The 19,201-nt window shown below is 47.6% G+C and overlaps 1 protein-coding gene across 1 annotated transcript in view; it reads left to right on the top strand.

Annotated features, from left to right (window-relative positions):
- DOCK1 (dedicator of cytokinesis 1) overlaps positions 1-19,201 on the top strand; it is a 461,498-nt gene that overhangs the window by 375,955 nt on the left and 66,342 nt on the right. Inside the window, exons 31-34 of the mRNA XM_019654186.1 lie at positions 2,895-2,997; positions 9,943-10,091; positions 18,315-18,400; positions 18,578-18,870. Of these exons, the coding sequence (XP_019509731.1) occupies positions 2,895-2,997; positions 9,943-10,091; positions 18,315-18,400; positions 18,578-18,870 (631 nt within the window). The remainder of the gene's footprint in view (positions 1-2,894; positions 2,998-9,942; positions 10,092-18,314; positions 18,401-18,577; positions 18,871-19,201) is intronic.

Raw genomic sequence — 19,201 nt, 5'->3', positions numbered from 1 at the left:
TGGGACTCAGCCACCACCAGGAATGTCTGCTTCCTTGGTGGGAAAATGGCTGCAGCAACACCTTCATACTCAGCTCAGTCTACCTGTGAGAATCAGGTGAGACTTGGAGGGACGCGGCACAGCGCCATGTGTGACATCACGGGCGTCCGCCCTTGCTGGGCGCGTGGTGCCTGCCGTGGGGGGAGCCTGGAGACCTGGCACGTCTTCTCCCCTTGCCCGGTGCTCTCGGCCAAGCCCTCTGCTTCTCCCTCGAGGGCTGGTTCAGCTCCCTCAGCTCTGGAGTGTTAGGGGTGAACGTGGCTATGACCTAGGGTGCCGCCAGCTCTGCAGTGCTGTTTCCAGGCCCTGAGCGGTAGCTCAGAAGCTCAGAAACTCAATGATTGCCCCCTTCTCGTCCTCAGGAAGAATATGCACGTGGTTCTGGGACCCCTCCCGGGCTGGTGACAGCTGTAACTCTATTTGGGGATTACACTGAGACGTGTGTAGACTCACCAACGCTGCCTTCTTATTGCCACAGAAGCAGCGATCAGCCTTCCTGCCAGGCACACTCAGCCTCGCCCTTCCCCTCCCAGCCCCTTACGCTCCGTGCTGCCGTTCTTCCGGCCCAGTGCATCTCTGTCTTATTTGACTCTGAAGGCGGCATCGTTCATACCTCGTCTGGACTCTAGCAGGGCGTGTGCTGTCAGATCTTTGCTAATCTCCACTCCCCAAATACTGTGAAGGCATGTCATTTTCCATTTACAAGACAGTAAAGCAGAACTGCAAGTGTAAACCAGCCACCGTGAGCCCCTGCACCCCGTCACACCTTAAGGGCAGGTGCTGTGCAGACAGAGGCGGTGGTGGCAGACTTCCCTCTCCATAAGCGCCCCCCCATGCCCAGGCATCAATGCCAGCTCTGTCCAGATGGGAAGTCACTGAAGGTCATGAGGCCTCGGTGACTCCTGAATGACCCAAACGCAAACATGAAGTCCGCCACTGCTGAGGGTCCCCTGTGCTTTATCTTCCTGAGTTTGGGGACTTCTATTGAATGGAGAATTGTGATATGCCCATGGAGAGGACTTGGGTTGGGGCCTCAGGCGCAGACACAGGTGATCGGCCTCTCGTGAGCTGTTCTTACTTTTTGAGGTATTATCCCAGGATGATGCGGAATCGCTTGGCTGTTAGAAGCTTGAGTTTAAAGCTTGAGTTAGCCTCTCAGTGACAGGCCAGCCCCTGTGACTGGCTGTCACCTCCTCTGGGCCTCAGGTCTCCTCTGTGTGTTGATCTGACCACATGGTGGCAGGGGCTGGGGTGCGTTTGTGTTGTCAGGGTCCTCCCTGCCTTTAGATGCCCACATCCCTGAGAAGCAGTCCATCCAGGTGGAGTGACAGCCTCACCCACCTGGGGAGGGACCTTCAGCCCTGGGGCTAAAGCACGGTTTCACTTTCCGTGTCCCCTTCCCCTGCCAGACACCTGAGGACGCCAGTCTCCAGGCTCCCGTGCAGCCAACCACATCCTTTCCGGTCCCGGGCTGCAGCGGCTGCTGGGACCCCTGTGTCATTTGTGCAGGAGCAAGATGGGAATGGGAAAAGTGGTTCAGAAGCCTCCAAAGGACATACAACTTCATGGTGCGCAGGTCGCGGCCTCCTGGGTGACTTGGGTGCCAGGTACCTACTGAAGGGTGCTCTCCTGTCACCCACAAATTCGGATCCAGCAACTTAGCTGCTCGTGGCTTTGCACCACCTGTGGACAGGCCGCTCCTCACGGCGCTGTTGGCCATGGCTGCGTTCCTGACAGAGGTTCCCTCCCTCTCACTCACCGAATTGACCCGCATCAGCGCTGCCCTGGTTGTGGGGCTGGGCTGGACCTCGACCTCAGAGGACCAGCTTGCCCTGCTAGGGAGGCCTTACACTCCCGTTCAGTGTCTCCATCTGTACAATGGGACACAGCACCCGAACAACTGTGAGCGAGCTGCCAGGTGGGCGGCATCCTCCCTGGTGGAGATTATCAGGGCATCGGCAGCCCTCTCCGGCTGTGGGCGACAGACAGGTGTGTGGGGTGCCTGAGACTCTTACAATAAAGAGGCAGCAGGCTGTGCTTGTTGATTTGCCAGCCAGGATCTTTTCTGCCTTTAGAGACACAACTCTGTCGTCTGTAATCAGCCTGCCTTGTCACATCAGCTGACAAAGAGGGCAGACAGCAGGCTCAGTGACACAGCTGCTAAACTGGAATACTGTATGATCATTCACAAATTATTATTTTTAATATAATCAGCCTTTTCCTTAGGCAATAAAGGAAAAAGTTAAACTGTCCACAACCCAATAAAGGTTTATCTTCTGAAGCATCAAATTCTGTTTACTCACGAAGCACACACCTCTTCGCTGACCCACTGGGAGGAAAATTAGCATTTGTTTTCGCTGATAAACAAAAATGGGGTGGGCGATATTTGTGGACGTCTTTAGGTGTTAAGCCCTTCATTACATTGAAAATGATAAAGAAGAATGAGATGTAGTTGGAAGAGACCTCCCTGCTCTGACTGCAGACTCCAGGGCTTAATTTTAGCATCAGGAAACTGCTTATTGTGAGTGGGGCGTCATTTGGCGTCTGCAGGGCCTGATTGCTAAGAACATGCCCCGGAAAGCAAACTCCCCCTTAGGTCAAGGAGCCAGGTTCTCTTTCGCTGGCCATTAGAGGTTGAAGAAAGGAAAAGGATTCCATTGCTCCCCAGCACCTGCCTCAGGCTCCCACAGCGGGGAGGGGGTTACGCCATCTGTGCTGATGGGAACGTGAGAGTCCCAGCTCTTTCAGTTCCCTTCGGTGGCGGCGAGGGACGGTGAAGCTTTGACACTGCGTGTGCCTCGGCGATGGAGGGCTTGAACTGCACTTTTCAATTACCCAAGTCTGATTTTTCAAAGGCTGTGCCGAGTGACCTGGTGTTTTTCCTATCCCTGCTTTTCAGGTATGGAGACATGAGGAGGCAGATCGGCTTCGAAATCAGAGACATGTGGTACAACCTTGGTGAGTGAGCGCGACCCCAGGCCACCACGGTTAATGCCTTCACACCCGCGGTGGGCGGTGGCACGGGCCCTGTTGGTCAGCGTTGGGGCATCTTCAAATTCCGAACCGCTTCTGTTCCTTGGAGAGCAATTGCTATTCTTTGCAATTACTGTTGTCAGTAAATAAGAGGGAAGAGACCAAAGTAAAAGGAAGAAAACCTGATAGGTGGGACAAATAAAAAAACCGGTAGAGCACCTCTTGTGTCAGGTGAACTCAGCTCAGCCCTTGACCGCCTTTGCGGCCGGCCTCACTGACTCTCCCTCAGCCTCTCACGCATTAAACTGCATAGCTCCCCCCACTGCACATGCCATCACGCAATTTATTCAGTTTCATAGAGTCTCCCTTCAAAAGCGTTTATTCACCTGCTCAAGACTGGACCCTGTATTTAGGTGTGGTGCCACCAGGTGGGGGTAGCACAGCATTCTTATGCAATTAAAGCAATAAGGGATGTATGTGTGTTTAAGATAAGAAATTACTGTAGGCGTTTATCAGTGTACACGTCCCTCTTAGTACAGCTTTTGCTGCATCCCATACGTTTTGGTATGTTGTGTTTTCATTGTCTTTGTCTCAAGATATTTTCTATTTTCTCTTTTGATTTCTTCTTCGACCCATTGGTTGTTCAAGAGTATGTTTTTAAATTTACACTATTGGTGAATTTTCTAATTTTCCATCTGTTACTTATTTTTCGTTTTGTTCCATTATAGTCAGAAAAGATACCTGGTATGATTTCAATCTCCTGAAAATTGTTTTTTATAACTTAACATGTGATTTACTCTGAAGAATTTTCCACATGTAGTTGAGAAAAATGTGTACTCTGCTGCTGTTAGGTGGAATGTTCCATTATATCTTTTAGGTCTGTTTGTTTTATAGCGTTGGCTTTACCAGTGAAGAAAGATCTCAAATAAACAACCTGAGCTTACACCTCAAGGAACTAGAGAGAGAACAACCTAAGCCTAAAGTCAGCAGAAGGAAGGAAATAATAAAGACTAGAGCAGCAATAAATGAAATAGAGAATAGAAAAATTCAACAAAACTAAGGGTTAGTTTTTTAAAAAAATAAACAAAATTGACAAACCTTTAGCTAGATTAAGATAAAAGGAGAAAAGACTTAAATAAATAAAATCAGAAATGAAAAAGGATACACTACAACTGATGCCACAGAAATAAAAAGGATGATAAGAGACTACTGTGAACAATTATATCCCAACAAATTTGGTAATCTAGAAGAAATGGATAAGTACCTAGAAACACACAACCTACCATGACTGTATCATGAAGAATTATAAAACCTGAACAGACCAATAACTAGTAAGGAGATCGAATTAGCAATCAAAAACTTCCAAATAAAAAGCCAAGACCATTTATCTTCACCGTTGAATTCTACTTAACATTTAAAGAAGAATTAACTAATACCAGTCCTTCTCAAACTCTTCCAAAAAAATTGAAGTGGTAAGGACACTTGCAAACTCATTTGATGAGGAAAGCATTACCCTGATACCAAGGCCAGACGAGACGCTACAATAAAATAATGTAATCTGTAGGCCACTGTCTCTGATGAACATAGATGCAAAAATACTCAACAAAAACTAGCAAACTGAATCAACAGCACATTAAAAAGATCATACACCGTGATCAAGTGGGATTTACCCCTGGGATGCAAGGATGGTTCAACATATTCAAATCAACAAAAGTACTATACTACATTAACAAGATGAATGATAAAAATTATATGAATATTTCAGTAGATACAGAAAAAGCACTTGACAAAATTCAATACCCTTTTATAATAAATACTCTCAATAGACTAGGTATAGAAGGATTGTACCTTAACATAATAAAGGCCATGTATGACAAACTCACAGCTAACATCATACTCAGTGGTGAAAAATTAAAAGCTTCTCATTTAAGGTCGGGAACGAGACAAGGATGCCCACTCTCACCACTCCTATTTAACATAGTGCTAGAAGTTTGAGCCAAGCAATTAGGCAGGAAAAAGAAATAAAGCATCCAGGTCAGAAAGGAAGAAATGAAATGCTCTGTCTGCAGATGACATGATCTTACATATTCAGACGGATCATTTGCATATTAAAATGTGTCCTTGTTGCTTGATTAATAGCTGATGCCCCAACTCAGCCCGTTCTGGCCCCTTATGCTCCCCCAAGATCCTCCCCTCGTCTCTGTGGCCTCTCGACTAAAGGGTCACTCCCTGCCGTAGAGGGAGCCTGCAAATCTCAGTGGGAGCCACAGCTGGCCTGACTGATGGAGGCTCTTGCTTTTTTGGTTTTCTTTTAAGTACTTTCAAGGACACCGCTGGAGTCCCCGAGACCGATGGCCATTTGAAACTGGCTCCATTTCATTTTGTCGATGCCATGACTTCAGTGGAGATAGATGAGGTGGGCCCGGAGGTGGCGAGCTGCTCTGCAATGCCACCTCCAGACCGCCTGGGGATGCACCCTGCGGTGTAACTCAGACCTTTAAAGCCCTTTTGCCATTGTGGGTTCTCTTGACATCATCTGTTATTACGCCTCAAATTGGCTGAGTCAAGCGACAGAAGACATCTGATTTGCTGCTTGAAGGATCCAGTTAAGATGCCCCATTTCATCCTGTCAGTTGCTGATTTGAATACTGTGATTCATACACAAGATCTGTGCTTCGCAGCTTTTCAACCAGGACCACCGACTCTGGCCTGAGACGCGGCCAAGAGGTCACATGTAAACCATGACTGAAAAGTATTGGCTACTCACAGCATCTGCCCGAAGCAGCTCCTCAGGTGACTAAGAATAGCTCCTTGGGGTTACCCCAGGCAGCCTGGCTCTTTCTGGCTGCGAATTTCAGCTATTGAAGCCTGCCTGCGCATGTCATCTCCAAGACTGCCACTCGAGAGATTTATGAGAGCACAGTTCCCCAAGGCGTGCACAACCGGTTTTCTCCACAGTTTCTGTTGTGTTTTGTTTTGTTTTAAATGGGCTTAATTTTGGAAAGGTATTGATTGGCAGGGTGATCTAACCAGCTCTGCCAAGAAAATAAAAATAGAAGTCAGATGTATTTTTCATCTTACAATTAGTCACCTATCATTCGATCAGGCCTTGAGCCGAACGCTCCTTGAGTCTCCCCAGTAATATGCGGGTACATTGAAATGAGTGTCTCAGATTGCATCTGTGTGCAGCATCACTGCAAGGACCCCAGACTGTGTTACTGGATTTACTGCAAGTGCAAACGGCACTGCTGCACGGGGCAGAGCAGACTGTTCTTATCCTCCCAAACCTGTCATGTTTTGAGTCTGAAAGGGGAAATCAAACACAGCCTGTCTCCTGAAAAGTGGGGGGAAGTGTGCTTACATATCCAGCTCTTCAGGTATTTATCAAAGCGTGCTCTGCGAGGCAGCCTGGGGGATACCTGCTCCCCCTTTTTCCTTGGCTGCCTAGGTTTCCGTTCAGTTTATTAGGTTCAGCACGTGGAGCACCGCACTGTCTCGAGCCCAGCCTGAACACATGTGCTCGCAGCAAGGTGCTTGTCAGCCGGGTTCCACCTGGGATATTTTGCAGGCAGGGATTCCCTCCATGGATCTTTTTGGGGACTGGACAAATGGTACACTTTTCATTAAAGCTGTATACAATGAGGCCTAATCCCTTTCCCTTTCACTGCCTACCCTGTGTGTGTGGAGATTTCCTGGGATAATGTCCCAGATTTCTGACCATTCGTGATTGTAAGGAAAGCATCCAAACCCCGGGGGGCCGGAGAGCATGCTGCTGATGGGGGAGAGCCTGGCTCCTGAGAGGGCGCCATTCCCAGGGGAGATGGCTCCATATTCCGTAACTGTAAGGAAGATTCTGGTAGGTTTTAAAGAATTTGACAGTGGTAACTAGGAGACTGGCAAGGTGATGGGAGGGAAAATAGTCTCATTGTGATCTGATAATTAGCCTGTTCTTTTTTTCTCAAAAGGGAAAGAAAATGCACCCTTTTTTTCTTAAAGCCAACACTACAGGAGTCACTTTGATCCTTATTGATAATGAGTTTATCATTAAATTTGAGCAAGATATGCTCCAAGGGAAAGCGATAATGACAATATCCAAAAAAAAAAAAAGGTGAATAACGGGGCACATCTCACCTTGAGGACCCTTCCTTCTCGAAGGGTTAAGTCCCCAGGATGTCACTGTAGACAGAGCTGGCCCCAGCAAGTGTTTCCTGCATTAACGGGAAGTGTCATAATCGAAGATTAGGCAAGACTCGCTTTGTAACTTACTTTTCCATTCCCTGCGTCTACAACCACTTGTTATCCCCTTACATGCCCCTCCCAGCTTGGAACAATCAGAGCCAGCCATGACAGGCTGAGCACTCTTAAGACACTCAAGTTGTGGCTGATGAACGACGCACTGTCACTGTCACCTGTTTTCTGAAACATCGGCTCTTGACATTTTTTAGCATAACACAAAAACAGTGTTGCCTGAGAGACTGAGTATAGCAGCATTTTTAAGAGAATGCTTTGCACGTGACAGTTGCATGCCTTTCAGAAACTGAGCATTTGGGGAAGTGATGAGAATCACATTATTATATAGCCTTAGTCAAAACATTGATTATTTAATCAAAGTTGGAAACAAGATTTTAATTATGCTCAGATTCCTTATTAGGTTACATTTTGCATATGTGTCCACCCAATACAATTTTTGGAAATATATTAATTTAGGCTAATTATGAGGATTATGCATTTCATCAAGTGTAGTTATTTATAACAGCCAAATTTCTTTAATGGCTCTCTTTACAGAAACCTGTATTAGCTGAGTTACACTGAAAACTAAATTCTTCAGGGTATCCATTCTATTTCCTGATTGTGTAAAAATATTAGTAAGATTGATTAACTCGGGATAAATTGCTGGTGTTAATAACAAAATGTCACAAATAATTCATTCAAGCATTTAATTCTTGGGCATTCTCCTACAATATGTTGGAAATGGAATGATGTAGATTATAATGGTGTAAAATGAACATAAATCAAGATTTCTGAAATTAAAAACAAGAGGGTAGGCCTTTTAAAAGGCCGCTTTCTTGACAGGACCTGCCTCTACGTTTAATTATATCACTAAATACAGCAACTCCCCTTTTAGAAATGAGTTTTACGGCAGCTTCTTTCTAGGCGTGAAAGAGGGTGGTGGTTGCACCGCTTCCTCTCTTGGCTGCTCTCAAACCTTCCTCAGTTCCTTTCAGGCTTTCTGTAAGCTCTCCCGTGTCACTGCACTCTCAGGGATTTAGAAAATCCCCCAAAGGGTGTGGGGGCCACTGCTGGGTGGGGCACTGTGGCAGCAAACCCCACCCTCACAGGAGGGGGTGCTGAGCCCCAGGGCTCCCCGCCTCCCTCTCTGCTTATCAGCAGGCTTTTCTGATGGAGAGACTGAGTTAGCAGCATCTGTCTCGGTCAAAGCGGAGGCCTCCAAAGGCACAGTACCAAAATTTCCAACAAAAATAAAGTCAGTCAAAGAAAAAGAGGAATGGTAGCCATCAGGTTATCCTGATAATTCAATGAGGCATTTTCTCTCAGGCTTGTCTATAGGAAGTGCTTAGTAAATGTTAGCTGATGTTATAAAATTCATTATTATTCATATTGGCAAGAGTGTTTGTGTAAAAACAACATTTGGGCAACCTTTTCCTGAATTCCTTAGAAATCATGTCTGGACAAGATAGGTGAGTTAAGGGCCAGCCGAGTGGCGTGTTGGTTAAGAGCTGGCTTGGGACGCCAGAGGGCCCCGGTTTGGATCCCACATATGAGGGCCAGTGACACTGCCCTCCACAGCTAAGATGCTGAACAATAGCTCAACCTGGAGCTGGGCTGCCATGGGTCGCCGGCGATGGCGTAGGCTGCAGACCCTGCTGCAGTGGGTTGCCATGGGCTACCATATGTGGCCAGCAGCCGCAGTCCAGAAGCAGTGACTGATCTGCCTCGCCAGGGAAGAGTGCAATGATGGTGCCAACTGAAGCAACGTCCTCCACAACTAGACTGAAGAACAAAAGGACAGCAACTTGTCTGTTCCCCTTCCCCCAATTCCCCAGCACTGTTCCCATCCCCCCAATTCCCCAATAAAAATCTTAAAAAAAAAATAGGTGAGTTAAGATGAATAGTTATTTCAATAAGTGATTTCCAGTCAAGCAATAGCCAAAGAAGGCAGTCATTTCTGTTTTCACAACTTCATATCCTGAGGACTGTGCTTTGGTTGGAGCCTTTCAGAATGTTACAGAAATCACTGTGTTTTTTACAGAGGTGCCGAATGGAAAATCCTTTATAATATGTTGGATTAGAGGGGACGCAGGAGACCACGTCCTCTAGTCCCCTCGCTTTATGGGCTCCTTCTTGTTCATTGTCCACCATGCGAGTTCCTGCGTGTTCCATCTCCCAGCCCCTCTCTGTCCAAAGCTGGTCCCCATTAGCTGCCCATATCCTTCATCTATGTGATAATTGTCTAGTTGTAAAACGGTATTCATCTTCTGTACCACACACATCATGACTACCGCCCTTATGTTGGATGGAGTTTTTTTGTTTTTGTTTTTGTTTTTTTGGGGTTTTTTTTAGCTGAGCCATCCTGCTACCTATTGGCAGCTCAGCGGCTGCTCAGCTCGGGCTGGACTTGAACCGCTGTTGCTCAGAGCTCAAACTCTTGAGCGAGCTCTTAACCAACTGAGCCAGTCAGCCGGCCCTGGATGGAGTTTTTAATAGCATCACTTACAACAATTAGAATATGGTCCACTTCTTAGACTAAAAGCTGAATGCACTCGAAATGCCAGCAGGTGACAAATGGGTGCATAGTCCCAAGATCCTAGCCTTCGACATCACAGTGGTCTGTGTTGTTTTGTTGTGTTCGTTGAAGCCCGATGTAGAATCCTTTTTTTAATTCCTGAATAATGCATTTCTTTATTCAAGGTCAGCACAAGATAAAGTTCATTCCAGAAATGGTCGGCCCGATATTGGAAATGACACTAATTCCTGAGACAGAGCTGCGCAAAGCCACCATCCCCATCTTCTTCGATATGATGCAGTGTGAGTTCCATTCCACCCGAAGCTTCCAGATGGTAAGGACGTGGGCGTGCAGTGGTGTGGGGGGAAGAGGGGACAAGCCTGGGAGCCTTGACAAAGACTTATGGATGGTTCTAGAGTTCAGGGTGTTGGACATGGGGAGTATAATTTTCTACAGTTTACGGGAAGAAGATCCTAGGATTTTCCTTGTTGAAGAAGCCTATTATCCTTCGCCCTTATCTTTAGGGAGAATCGTTCTGTTTTTAGCTTTCACTTACTTATTTTATCTGGATTTACTTACACGTTTAACCCTGGATCACCCTCCATGGTATGTGCACTCAGAGAGCATTGAATCAGGTGGTGTTGTATTCTCTGAGACTTGGATGCTTATTGCTGACTTATGTTATTTGAAAATCTAAAGGCTTGGCTTTTATTCTTTAAATGTGTGCCTCGGTCTTTTACCCGTGCAATAGAACTAATGCGAATTGCTCAAAGAAAGTGGGTGTAAGTGCTCAGAACGTACTGTATCAACACTAAGGACAAAATCTGAATTATTTGTGCTTGAGAAGTCACAGAACCTCCTTCCCTGGATCCTGTGAAAATAGGGACAATGTTCCCGTGTTCACGGGTGGGCACACATCCACATGCTCGGACACAGTGGCTTCCTCCATCGTGGACTCATAAGGTTTGGCCATGATGCTTTGCACGAGGCAAGAGAAGAACCCAAACAATAGGGGTCCTCTACACTGAAAGCAACCTTTGTTCAAATACTATAGTGAGTCAAGCGTGTGAATATTTATTTTACATAGATTTTTGAGGAATTTTCAGATAAAATCCTATTTTGAAAGGAAACCTAAGCTTCATCAGTCAAGGTAGCATGACTTCAGTAAGATCTAATATTTAAAGAGTAGATTTTTCCTTCCCTACCTTTGTACGTTCTAGTTTAAGGGAGCTTCGAATAGTTTATAGAGTTTATTGGTCAGTTTTCATCATTATTGCCCGAAGGTAGTAAGTAGCCATGAAGAAGAATTTTGCTATTCCCTAAAATGAAAAACAGAAAGCTAAAAGTGAGTAGGAGCTGGGTTTAGACTCAGAGGTCGGGTGGGCCATGATCCCCGACCTAGCCTGGTACTACCTGGTCTTGAGCAAATGACTGAACAGCTTTAAGTGTCCGACTCAGAGCTGTGAAATGGACACAGAATAGAAGCTGTCCAAAGGGATGATGTGAGAAGTGAATAAAATCAAGCCGATAAAGCCCTCCCTTTCTAGCTCTCCCTCCCGCTCTCCCTCCCTCCCTTCCTTCCTTCTTTCCTTCTTTGCTTCCTTCCCCTCTTTCCATGGGTGAGGTAGATTTCCTTACATTTATTTATGTGTAAAATTAAAGAGACTATTTTAAAGGAACAGCTGTGTTTGTTCCCCTGGTTCACTGTCTATCTTTGTACATATGTAAGTGTAATGTTGTAAACATTGTCCAAATTTTTTGTGATTGTTCTTTTTTTTTTTTGACAATTTATTGAAGACATTTTCCTTGATTACAACTTAGTAACCATGATTATAAATATGACATAACATTTCATTAAATAACTTGGCTGATCTCTTATCCATCCCCTTTAGTTGGGCATATAGGTTGTTGCAGGTTTGCACTACTCTGAATAAATGTGCCGTGAATAAAAGCATACAGATAGCTTGACTTTCTTTTGAAAGTTTTCCTGGTGTATGTTCTCAGAAGTGGAATTGTTGATTCAAAACATTTTTGTAACTTTTGACAATATTGCCTATTTTTTTAATGTTATTGCCATAAGATTTGACCCATCTCCACTGCCCCTGGCACTAACTAAATCTTACCAGAACTAGAAGTTGTCATACAAAATGCTTCTTCCTGAGTTGAAAAATGCATCAGACCTTTTGAATTTTATATGAATCAAGCCCCAAGGAAGGACCTTACAGAAAAAAAAAATGCCATGAAATGAAAGAATCAGGTAAAGGAGGAAAATGTATTTATATAGCTAAACGTTACGAGCCCAAGGAATGAAGATCAAAGGCCTTTTAACACGATGTCACTTGTCATTCTTTGAAGCAGCCTTTGGGTCAAAATAAGGTCAAAGGCAGTTGGAATAAAGATTTCTGAATTGTTCCTCTTCTTCCACCCATTCTTTTTGTCTCTTTCCTATTTCACATGCCTTTCCAACATCTCCGGACAGCCATCTGCCCAAGTGCTTCATTTTCTTCAGTTCGCAGGGGCCTCGGGTTTCTCAGTAAATGACACAAAGTAATGAGAGTCACGGCATTTTTGCCTCCATTCTCAACCCTCGCCCCCCAGCAGTGGCTTCAGAATCTGACCAATATCGAGTGACATTTTTCCAGAAAACCGAGTGTTTGAATAATACCATGCAGGAGTTAAGCACGTTTACTCATCATTTACAAACAATTTCCCTACCATGAGACAGGCCTCGCTTGGATGTATGCTGATAAAAGCACACACATGAGGACGCAGGTCCACAAACCCATGTCAGGCTAAGCATGGTCAGCTACTTGAATATTTTGGTCGATAATTGTTGGCCATTTGTATTGTCTTCTGCTTGGGCCGTCTTTGCAGACAAGTGGTAGGACACGCCAGAGGTTGTAAAAATAAAGGCAAAAAACCTAAAACTTGTGAACAAAAATCCCCCTGCTGTATTCATCCATTCTTGGGAATTGGGAAAAGATCTATTTCCTTTTCTGTTGGGATGTCTCAATTTATTCTCCTGTTGGCCCGTCTCAGCCTCCCAGGTGGGATGCCATCCTTCCCGGAACTGCTGTGTCCCCATCATCCCGTTTCCGCCAGTCTCCTCGTCATTTGCTTTATGGGGACAGGTTACACTGGCCGTGTCTTTGTTGCTCTCCTGGGCTCCTTGATGGCCGCAGCGACTCGTCCGTTCTAACCGTCTCATCTCCAGCATCCATCTGTTCCTCCCTGTCCCCAGCACAGGGCCCTCAGGACCACAGCACTTGTCTCTCAGCTGGCTGTATCTTTTCTGACTCCTCCTGTTCTCGGTTGAATCTTGTCTTGCATCGGCTGCTCTTCCTGAAACACATAGCCTGCCTTCTCCGCCTTGTAAGGGCTGTGAGTGAATGTGTCATGGGCGGCACGTGGACAGAACAGCAGTCAGCCCTGCCTGCCTCCACCCCAGGAAGCTTCTAGGTCAGGGCTGACTGGCTCCTGCTTAATCCGCCACCAATCCAATTATCTAACCTTATTCGTCACATCAACAAGGGCTTAAATTGGCTCAACTTCCATAGCAGATGTGCAGACCTAATGGAGTGAGGGGAAGATATTAAGGTTTTTCATTTTTACAGAACTTTCATGCTTTGAACATGTGATGTAGCTTACTTGTTTAAAGGTTGCTGTGCATTTCGGAATTGGGCTGTTAATATGCTATTGTTTGTGAAATATGCATTATCTCCAGGTGTATTATACTTTTACCATAGGAGAGAGGAGGGGACTTGCTAGATTCAGAAGAAAAACCCACCTTTCACTCAAGATTAAGCTGCATCAAACCATTACTGGAATTTCAAAAGCACGTGTTCCGGATTGGCTGGTCACGAGCTCCTAGAGTTGCTGCCCCTGTGGCCTCCGGCTGCAGGGAGGGCATCTCCTTAGAGCGTTCACACACGTGCATGTCCCCAGGGGGTCGGGTTCTTCCCTTCTCCACTGTTGCAAGAAAGAGCATGAATCTTTTTGTGGAACAGGCGTGTCCTTGTCCTTGTCCTGGATGTTACTGTGGACTCCCCAGGGTCCGTGCACTGAATGGGGCTCTCCTGGTGGTGGGGCGGGGTGGCATGGAGCTCCCCACTCGTGTGCCCTGCCCTGGGTCTGGGACGCTCTTCCCAGGGCCGAGGCTGTTAAGTCAGCCTGATATCATTTGTGCTGGGCGCGTCCTCTCAGGTGGCTCTGCAAAGGCCAGCTGACTAAGATCCTCTCATGATACCAGAAGTCACCTGTAAGAGGACATGCTGTGCAGGGACCTGAGGCCAAGGGGGAGAGCTGACCTGATGCAACGTGGAGGAGCATGGACTGGGCAGAATCACGTGAACTAGACGGTCCACATGTGTCCAAAGTGGCCCTGAGTTCTTCTAGAAATCCTTTGTACCTACAGAACAGCATGCCTCATGGTGGCTGGTGTTCACAGCTGAGCAGACCTGTGGTCCAGAGGGAAGCCACTGTGACGGATGGGGTGCTGTATAACTTCTCTGTGACCTGAACGGCTCTGTCCCACCCCCCAACCCCGCTGATCTGATTCATCCCCTGTTGGTGTGGTGGTGACAGAGGGATGGCGCCTTCTGTGGAGGTTGTCCTCTTTAGCACTCGTGTTGTGAATACTCCGTCAGCAAGGAGGCAGGAGTACACCCACGAGCCTCAGCCTGATGAACCTCTAGTTGTGCCCCTCGCAGGTAGACCCTTTCCTGCCCTGTGGTAGCTGCTGTTGACCACAGCGATTCCAGCCATTCTCCACTATCTGCCCTGTCCATGCGGCCTTCTCTGCACCCGCTCAACACAAGCCCGCGTCTCATCTTTTTTACCTCTCCGTTTGCTGTGAGTGCCTCCACCGCTCCAGCTGCCCTTGGCCACCCTGGTTCTTCCAGCCCTTTCTAAGAGTCTTCTGTGGTCTGGATGCCCCTTCTAGTCTCCACCATTTTCCTCTTCTATGGCTTCTCTCCTGTTGCACCTCGTCCCCTCCTCCAGTCATCCCAGCAGTTGTGTCACTGTTCACTGTGCCCACCCCCACCCCAGGGAAGCATGCTTACACTTAAACTAGGACTTCTGGGAACCTCTCCTTTTCTAAAGGAGAGCTTCTGCGTGTGGGGATTTCAGGGTCTCCTAAGCTCGCAGGGAGAGTTTTGGAGGCACGGGCTTCCTCGTGTCCCTGAATCATTCCTGCAGACCTGCGGAGCCGCATTACCTTCACCTGGCCCGAAGCCCACCCCGCCCCCATCGCACTGAGTCTCCTGCCCCCAAACGAGTAACACGCAAGTTGCAGCCTCACCGGATTTTTCTTCATGAAGAAAGCATACTTGCGCTTTTCCACACTACCCAGAGCGGGACCCCTACGGCAATGTCCTCGCTTCCCACTTGACTTAAAGGGAACCTCCCAGTGACCGGAGCCCTGATGTCCTGAAAATGGAGGACGAGGATTGTCCTCGGATTCCTTGCAACACGAACCCACTGAGGTGGCACCGACCTCGACTTCCAAAGGGAACAGTCCACCTACAAACAAACAGAAAAGTGATGGCATCTACATCATAAACCTGAAGAGAACCTGCGAGAAGTTGGCAGCTCGTGCCACTGTTGCCATTGAAAACCCAGCTGATGTCAGTGTCATATGGTCCAGGAATACCGGCCAGCGAGCTGTGCTGGTTTGCTGCTGCCACTGGAGCCACTCCTATAGCTGGCCACTTCACTCCTGGGACCTCCACTAACCAGATCAGGCAGCCTTCCAGGAGCCGAGATTTCTGGTGGTTACGGATCCCAGCCTCTCACAGAGGCACCTTATGGTGACCTTCCTGCCATCGCTCTGTGTAACACAGACTGTCCTCTGCGCTGTGGGGACATTGCCATCCGTGCAACAACAGGGGAGCTCCCTCATGGGTCTGATGTGGGGTGCTGGCCCAGGAAGTACTGCGCCTGCGTGGCACCATCTCCCACAAGCACCCACGGGAGGTCACCCCTGATCTCTGCTCCTACAGAGACCCNTGTTATTATTTATCGTTATGCTCTAATTTGCAAAGCACTGTCTCTGCGTCAGGCATCTGATTCATCTTTGACCTATTAATAGTTCCTTCCACATAGTAAGTCCTCACCAAACACTGACTTTTATGGAGCCCTATACTTAATGCCATTGATTTGGTGAGCCTGAGGATAGGCCTTTACATGTCAAATTAGCTTCCTTCACTTCGGTGTATATCCCCAGCTTGCTGAGACCTCTGTGCACCTTTCCTTCTTACCAAAAGTCCACGGATGCTTCCACAAACACTGGCCGAGCCCTGCCTTAGACATGCAGTGTGCCTGAGGCTAAAGGTACAAAGACACCTCCTCACTCTGTAAGGAGCTGGGTCGCCTGCAAAGTCCCTTTCCTTGAGACTTGGAAACAGGGTCAGTGCGCCCTCGTTGCTGTTGATCGATTACAATGCTGAGCAGCATAGGACCAAGGCCAGCACCCTGGATGCCCCAGTGAGACAGCCACACATCATCGGGTTCATAATTCATCCCGTGGGTTACATGACATTATCAGCAAACTGACAGGTCTGTGCTTTCCAGAAGCTGCTGGGTTTCCCGTCTGTATGAATCTAGACCCAGCTTTGCCTCCCTCTTGTCCTTCATTTTTCTCAGGGCCTCTGCACAGAGGTTCTGCCTCATTTCCAGGCCCAGCAGCCTGATGACAGCAGTCCCAGATGTCCCCAGAATCATGGCCGCATGCGCGCACTAAATGCAGAGCTCACTGTGCCTTCTGACCCAAGGGTGGGCAAAGGGTAGCATTGGATATGCCCTCGCCTGATGGCATTGCTCACGCCTTGCTTTCGCCTCAGTGGTCGGAGGACGTGTGTGCAGCCCACCTCACCCAGCGGGACGGGTACCAGGCAACAACGCAGGGNCCGAGGTCCAGCTTGTTGTGATGCTGCTGAGGCCTTGATGTCAAGTAGGAATCAATACTTCACTCCAGGACTGTTTGCACCCTTTGTTTCATCTGTACCATGATCACACGGAGCTCAGGCAGCGTGTCCTGTTCAACATCCTGCAGGTCTGGGCTTGTTTTTGGGCTCCTCCCTGAGTCTCAGCAGACCCCTTGCCTGTTTCACAGGGGGCCACAGTCTGCTTCCACTGCAGCAGCCATGCCCTGAGTCAGCAGCCATGCCCTGAGTCCCCAGGGCAGTAGATGGTGCCTGCAGTACCTGTGACAGGCATTCGGATGAGTGTTAACCACCTGCCTCGCGTGGCCAAGAGAGCAGGTGTGCCTTAGAACCTACTGACCTGCCCCTTTGCTGCCCCATTAAGCCCCGCCCAGCTCCAGTTAAACACCACCTCTATCCAGTACTTTATGTGCACATCACACATGCATCTCGTCAGAGCACTGTCTCTATCAGCCGCTCGCCTATGTGCTGGGGACACAGCGGTGGCCAAGAGAGAAGGAAATTCTCATGCGACTTAAACTCTTGTGGGATCCTGATAATAGTGGGGGACTTGGGATTGTTGCCTGGGAAGGCCTCAGCATATAATTTACAGGGACCCCAGCGACCTTGCATACGTGCTATGGCGTGCTTGCTTCTGAGCCCTGAACTCAGCGCTTGTTTACTTCGGTTCTTCCTTCTGTCGTCGCCTTCCAGCTCTGTGTGGATGTCTCCATCTCTGTGGGAACGATGTCTCTCCCAGGCCCTTGTTCCTTCCTGGCCCAACTCAGTGTGTGACCTCAGGTCCCCCTACAACAAGGCAGTCACCGGGCCAGAATCCTAGCACTGAGGTGGCTTTGAATTTTGCCAGGGATGGGAGGCTGGGCACAAGGATGAGGACACAGATACACATATATTATCAGGGCGGTTATTTCCAGATCAGCCTCTGTCAAAACGTTTTGCAGATTTGGACCTCTCGAGAATTCGGCATTTTCCCTAAAGCATGCGCCCGAGAGTCAGTCCTGAGGACTCTTGCCCACTGAGGTGCAATCAGAAGCTTTGGGGAGCACAGGGAGCCTGGCATGGACCTTCGTGAAGCGTCTGTTGGTCTGTCTGTACAGACTTTTGCCCCTCTTGTTTTCTACAATATTTTTTCAACCAGAGTGAGATGATGCACTAGGATCCTTCAAGGAACGGCAGTGAAGTGGCCCCTTGGATGTTTTCAGATTACAGAGAACTCCTTGCTGGGAAGCGAAATGCCATCTGTTCATTTCCAGGACCCGACGAGCTGTCTTATATGTTACTTGTTCATAGAGATGACATTTGAGAAGTTCTTTTCATGTTGTGGATTTTTTTCCCTCCGGTTTCCTTGTCTTTCTTTCTCTGGTTCTTACTTACTCCTGCTATTGGAGTATGCATGTTTAAGCTCCATTAACCACTGAAGGAAATGGAAGATTCTGGGTCACCAGCAATCCCCAGGGGCCGGGGGACAGCAACTCTTAAATGCAACCAGGCTTGAACGCCTAGGGCAGCTCTCTGATGGTGATCCCGCGCCGGTTTATGGAGTCTTGGTGCTCCAGCCATAAAACGCAATACCCGCCATGCTGATGACTTCCACTTCCTCTGTTTAATTATAGTTCGAAAATGAGATCATCACCAAGCTGGATCATGAAGTGGAAGGGGGCAGAGGAGACGAACAGTACAAAGTGTTATTTGATAAAATGTAAGTGTTGATTAACGGTGGGATTGATGTCAGAATAGAGACACAGACTGTAATTAGACCACAATGAACTCTGTAGCCCAGAAGTAATTAAAATGTGTTAATAATGGGAAATATTTTAAATTGCACCTCAGTCGACTTCCTGCGTGTGATTAACAAGGTGCGCATATTCCTTTTCAGCCTGCTGGAACACTGCAGGAAACACAAATACCTCGCCAAAACCGGAGAAACGTTTGTAAAACTCGTCGTGCGCCTGATGGAGCGACTTCTGGACTACAGGACCATCATGCATGATGAGAACAAAGAAAACCGCATGAGCTGTACTGTCAACGTGCTGGTGAGTGAAAAGTTCATTGACTTTCCAACCTGCGCAGTGAGCCGGAAACGGAACCAAGATGATCAGAAACCTTATGACAGCCGGCCACGGAGCTTCCCATGGCCGGACAAGCTTCCTTTGCTGGATTCCTTGTCTGGTAAAGGGAAGGACTAATGAAGAACCATTTGCAGATGGGCTGTAAATAAGTCTGCAACATCATCTGTCCTCTGGGTGTTTCCTGTGGTTAAGAATGATGAGCCATCTCGTCGGGTAACCCGCGTTGATTGCAGGTCTAAAGCGCATCATTATTCAGAGATTGTCAACTTGTCCAGCGGGTTGAATTGTGGCCACATCCTCATCCTCAGAGCCTATGAATGTGACCTTATTTGAAAGAGAGGTACCTTGTAGATCTGATTAAGTTAAGGCTCTTGAGATGAGGTCATCTTGGATCACCCAGGGGGTCCCTGAGTCCAGTGACAAGTGTCCTT

Source organism: Hipposideros armiger, unplaced genomic scaffold (genome assembly GCF_001890085.2).
Source record: "Hipposideros armiger isolate ML-2016 unplaced genomic scaffold, ASM189008v1 scaffold_216, whole genome shotgun sequence".
Lineage (NCBI taxonomy): Eukaryota > Metazoa > Chordata > Mammalia > Chiroptera > Hipposideridae > Hipposideros > Hipposideros armiger.
The sequence above is the reverse complement of the archived record's forward strand: the minus strand, read 5'-3'. Positions and strand labels throughout refer to the sequence as shown.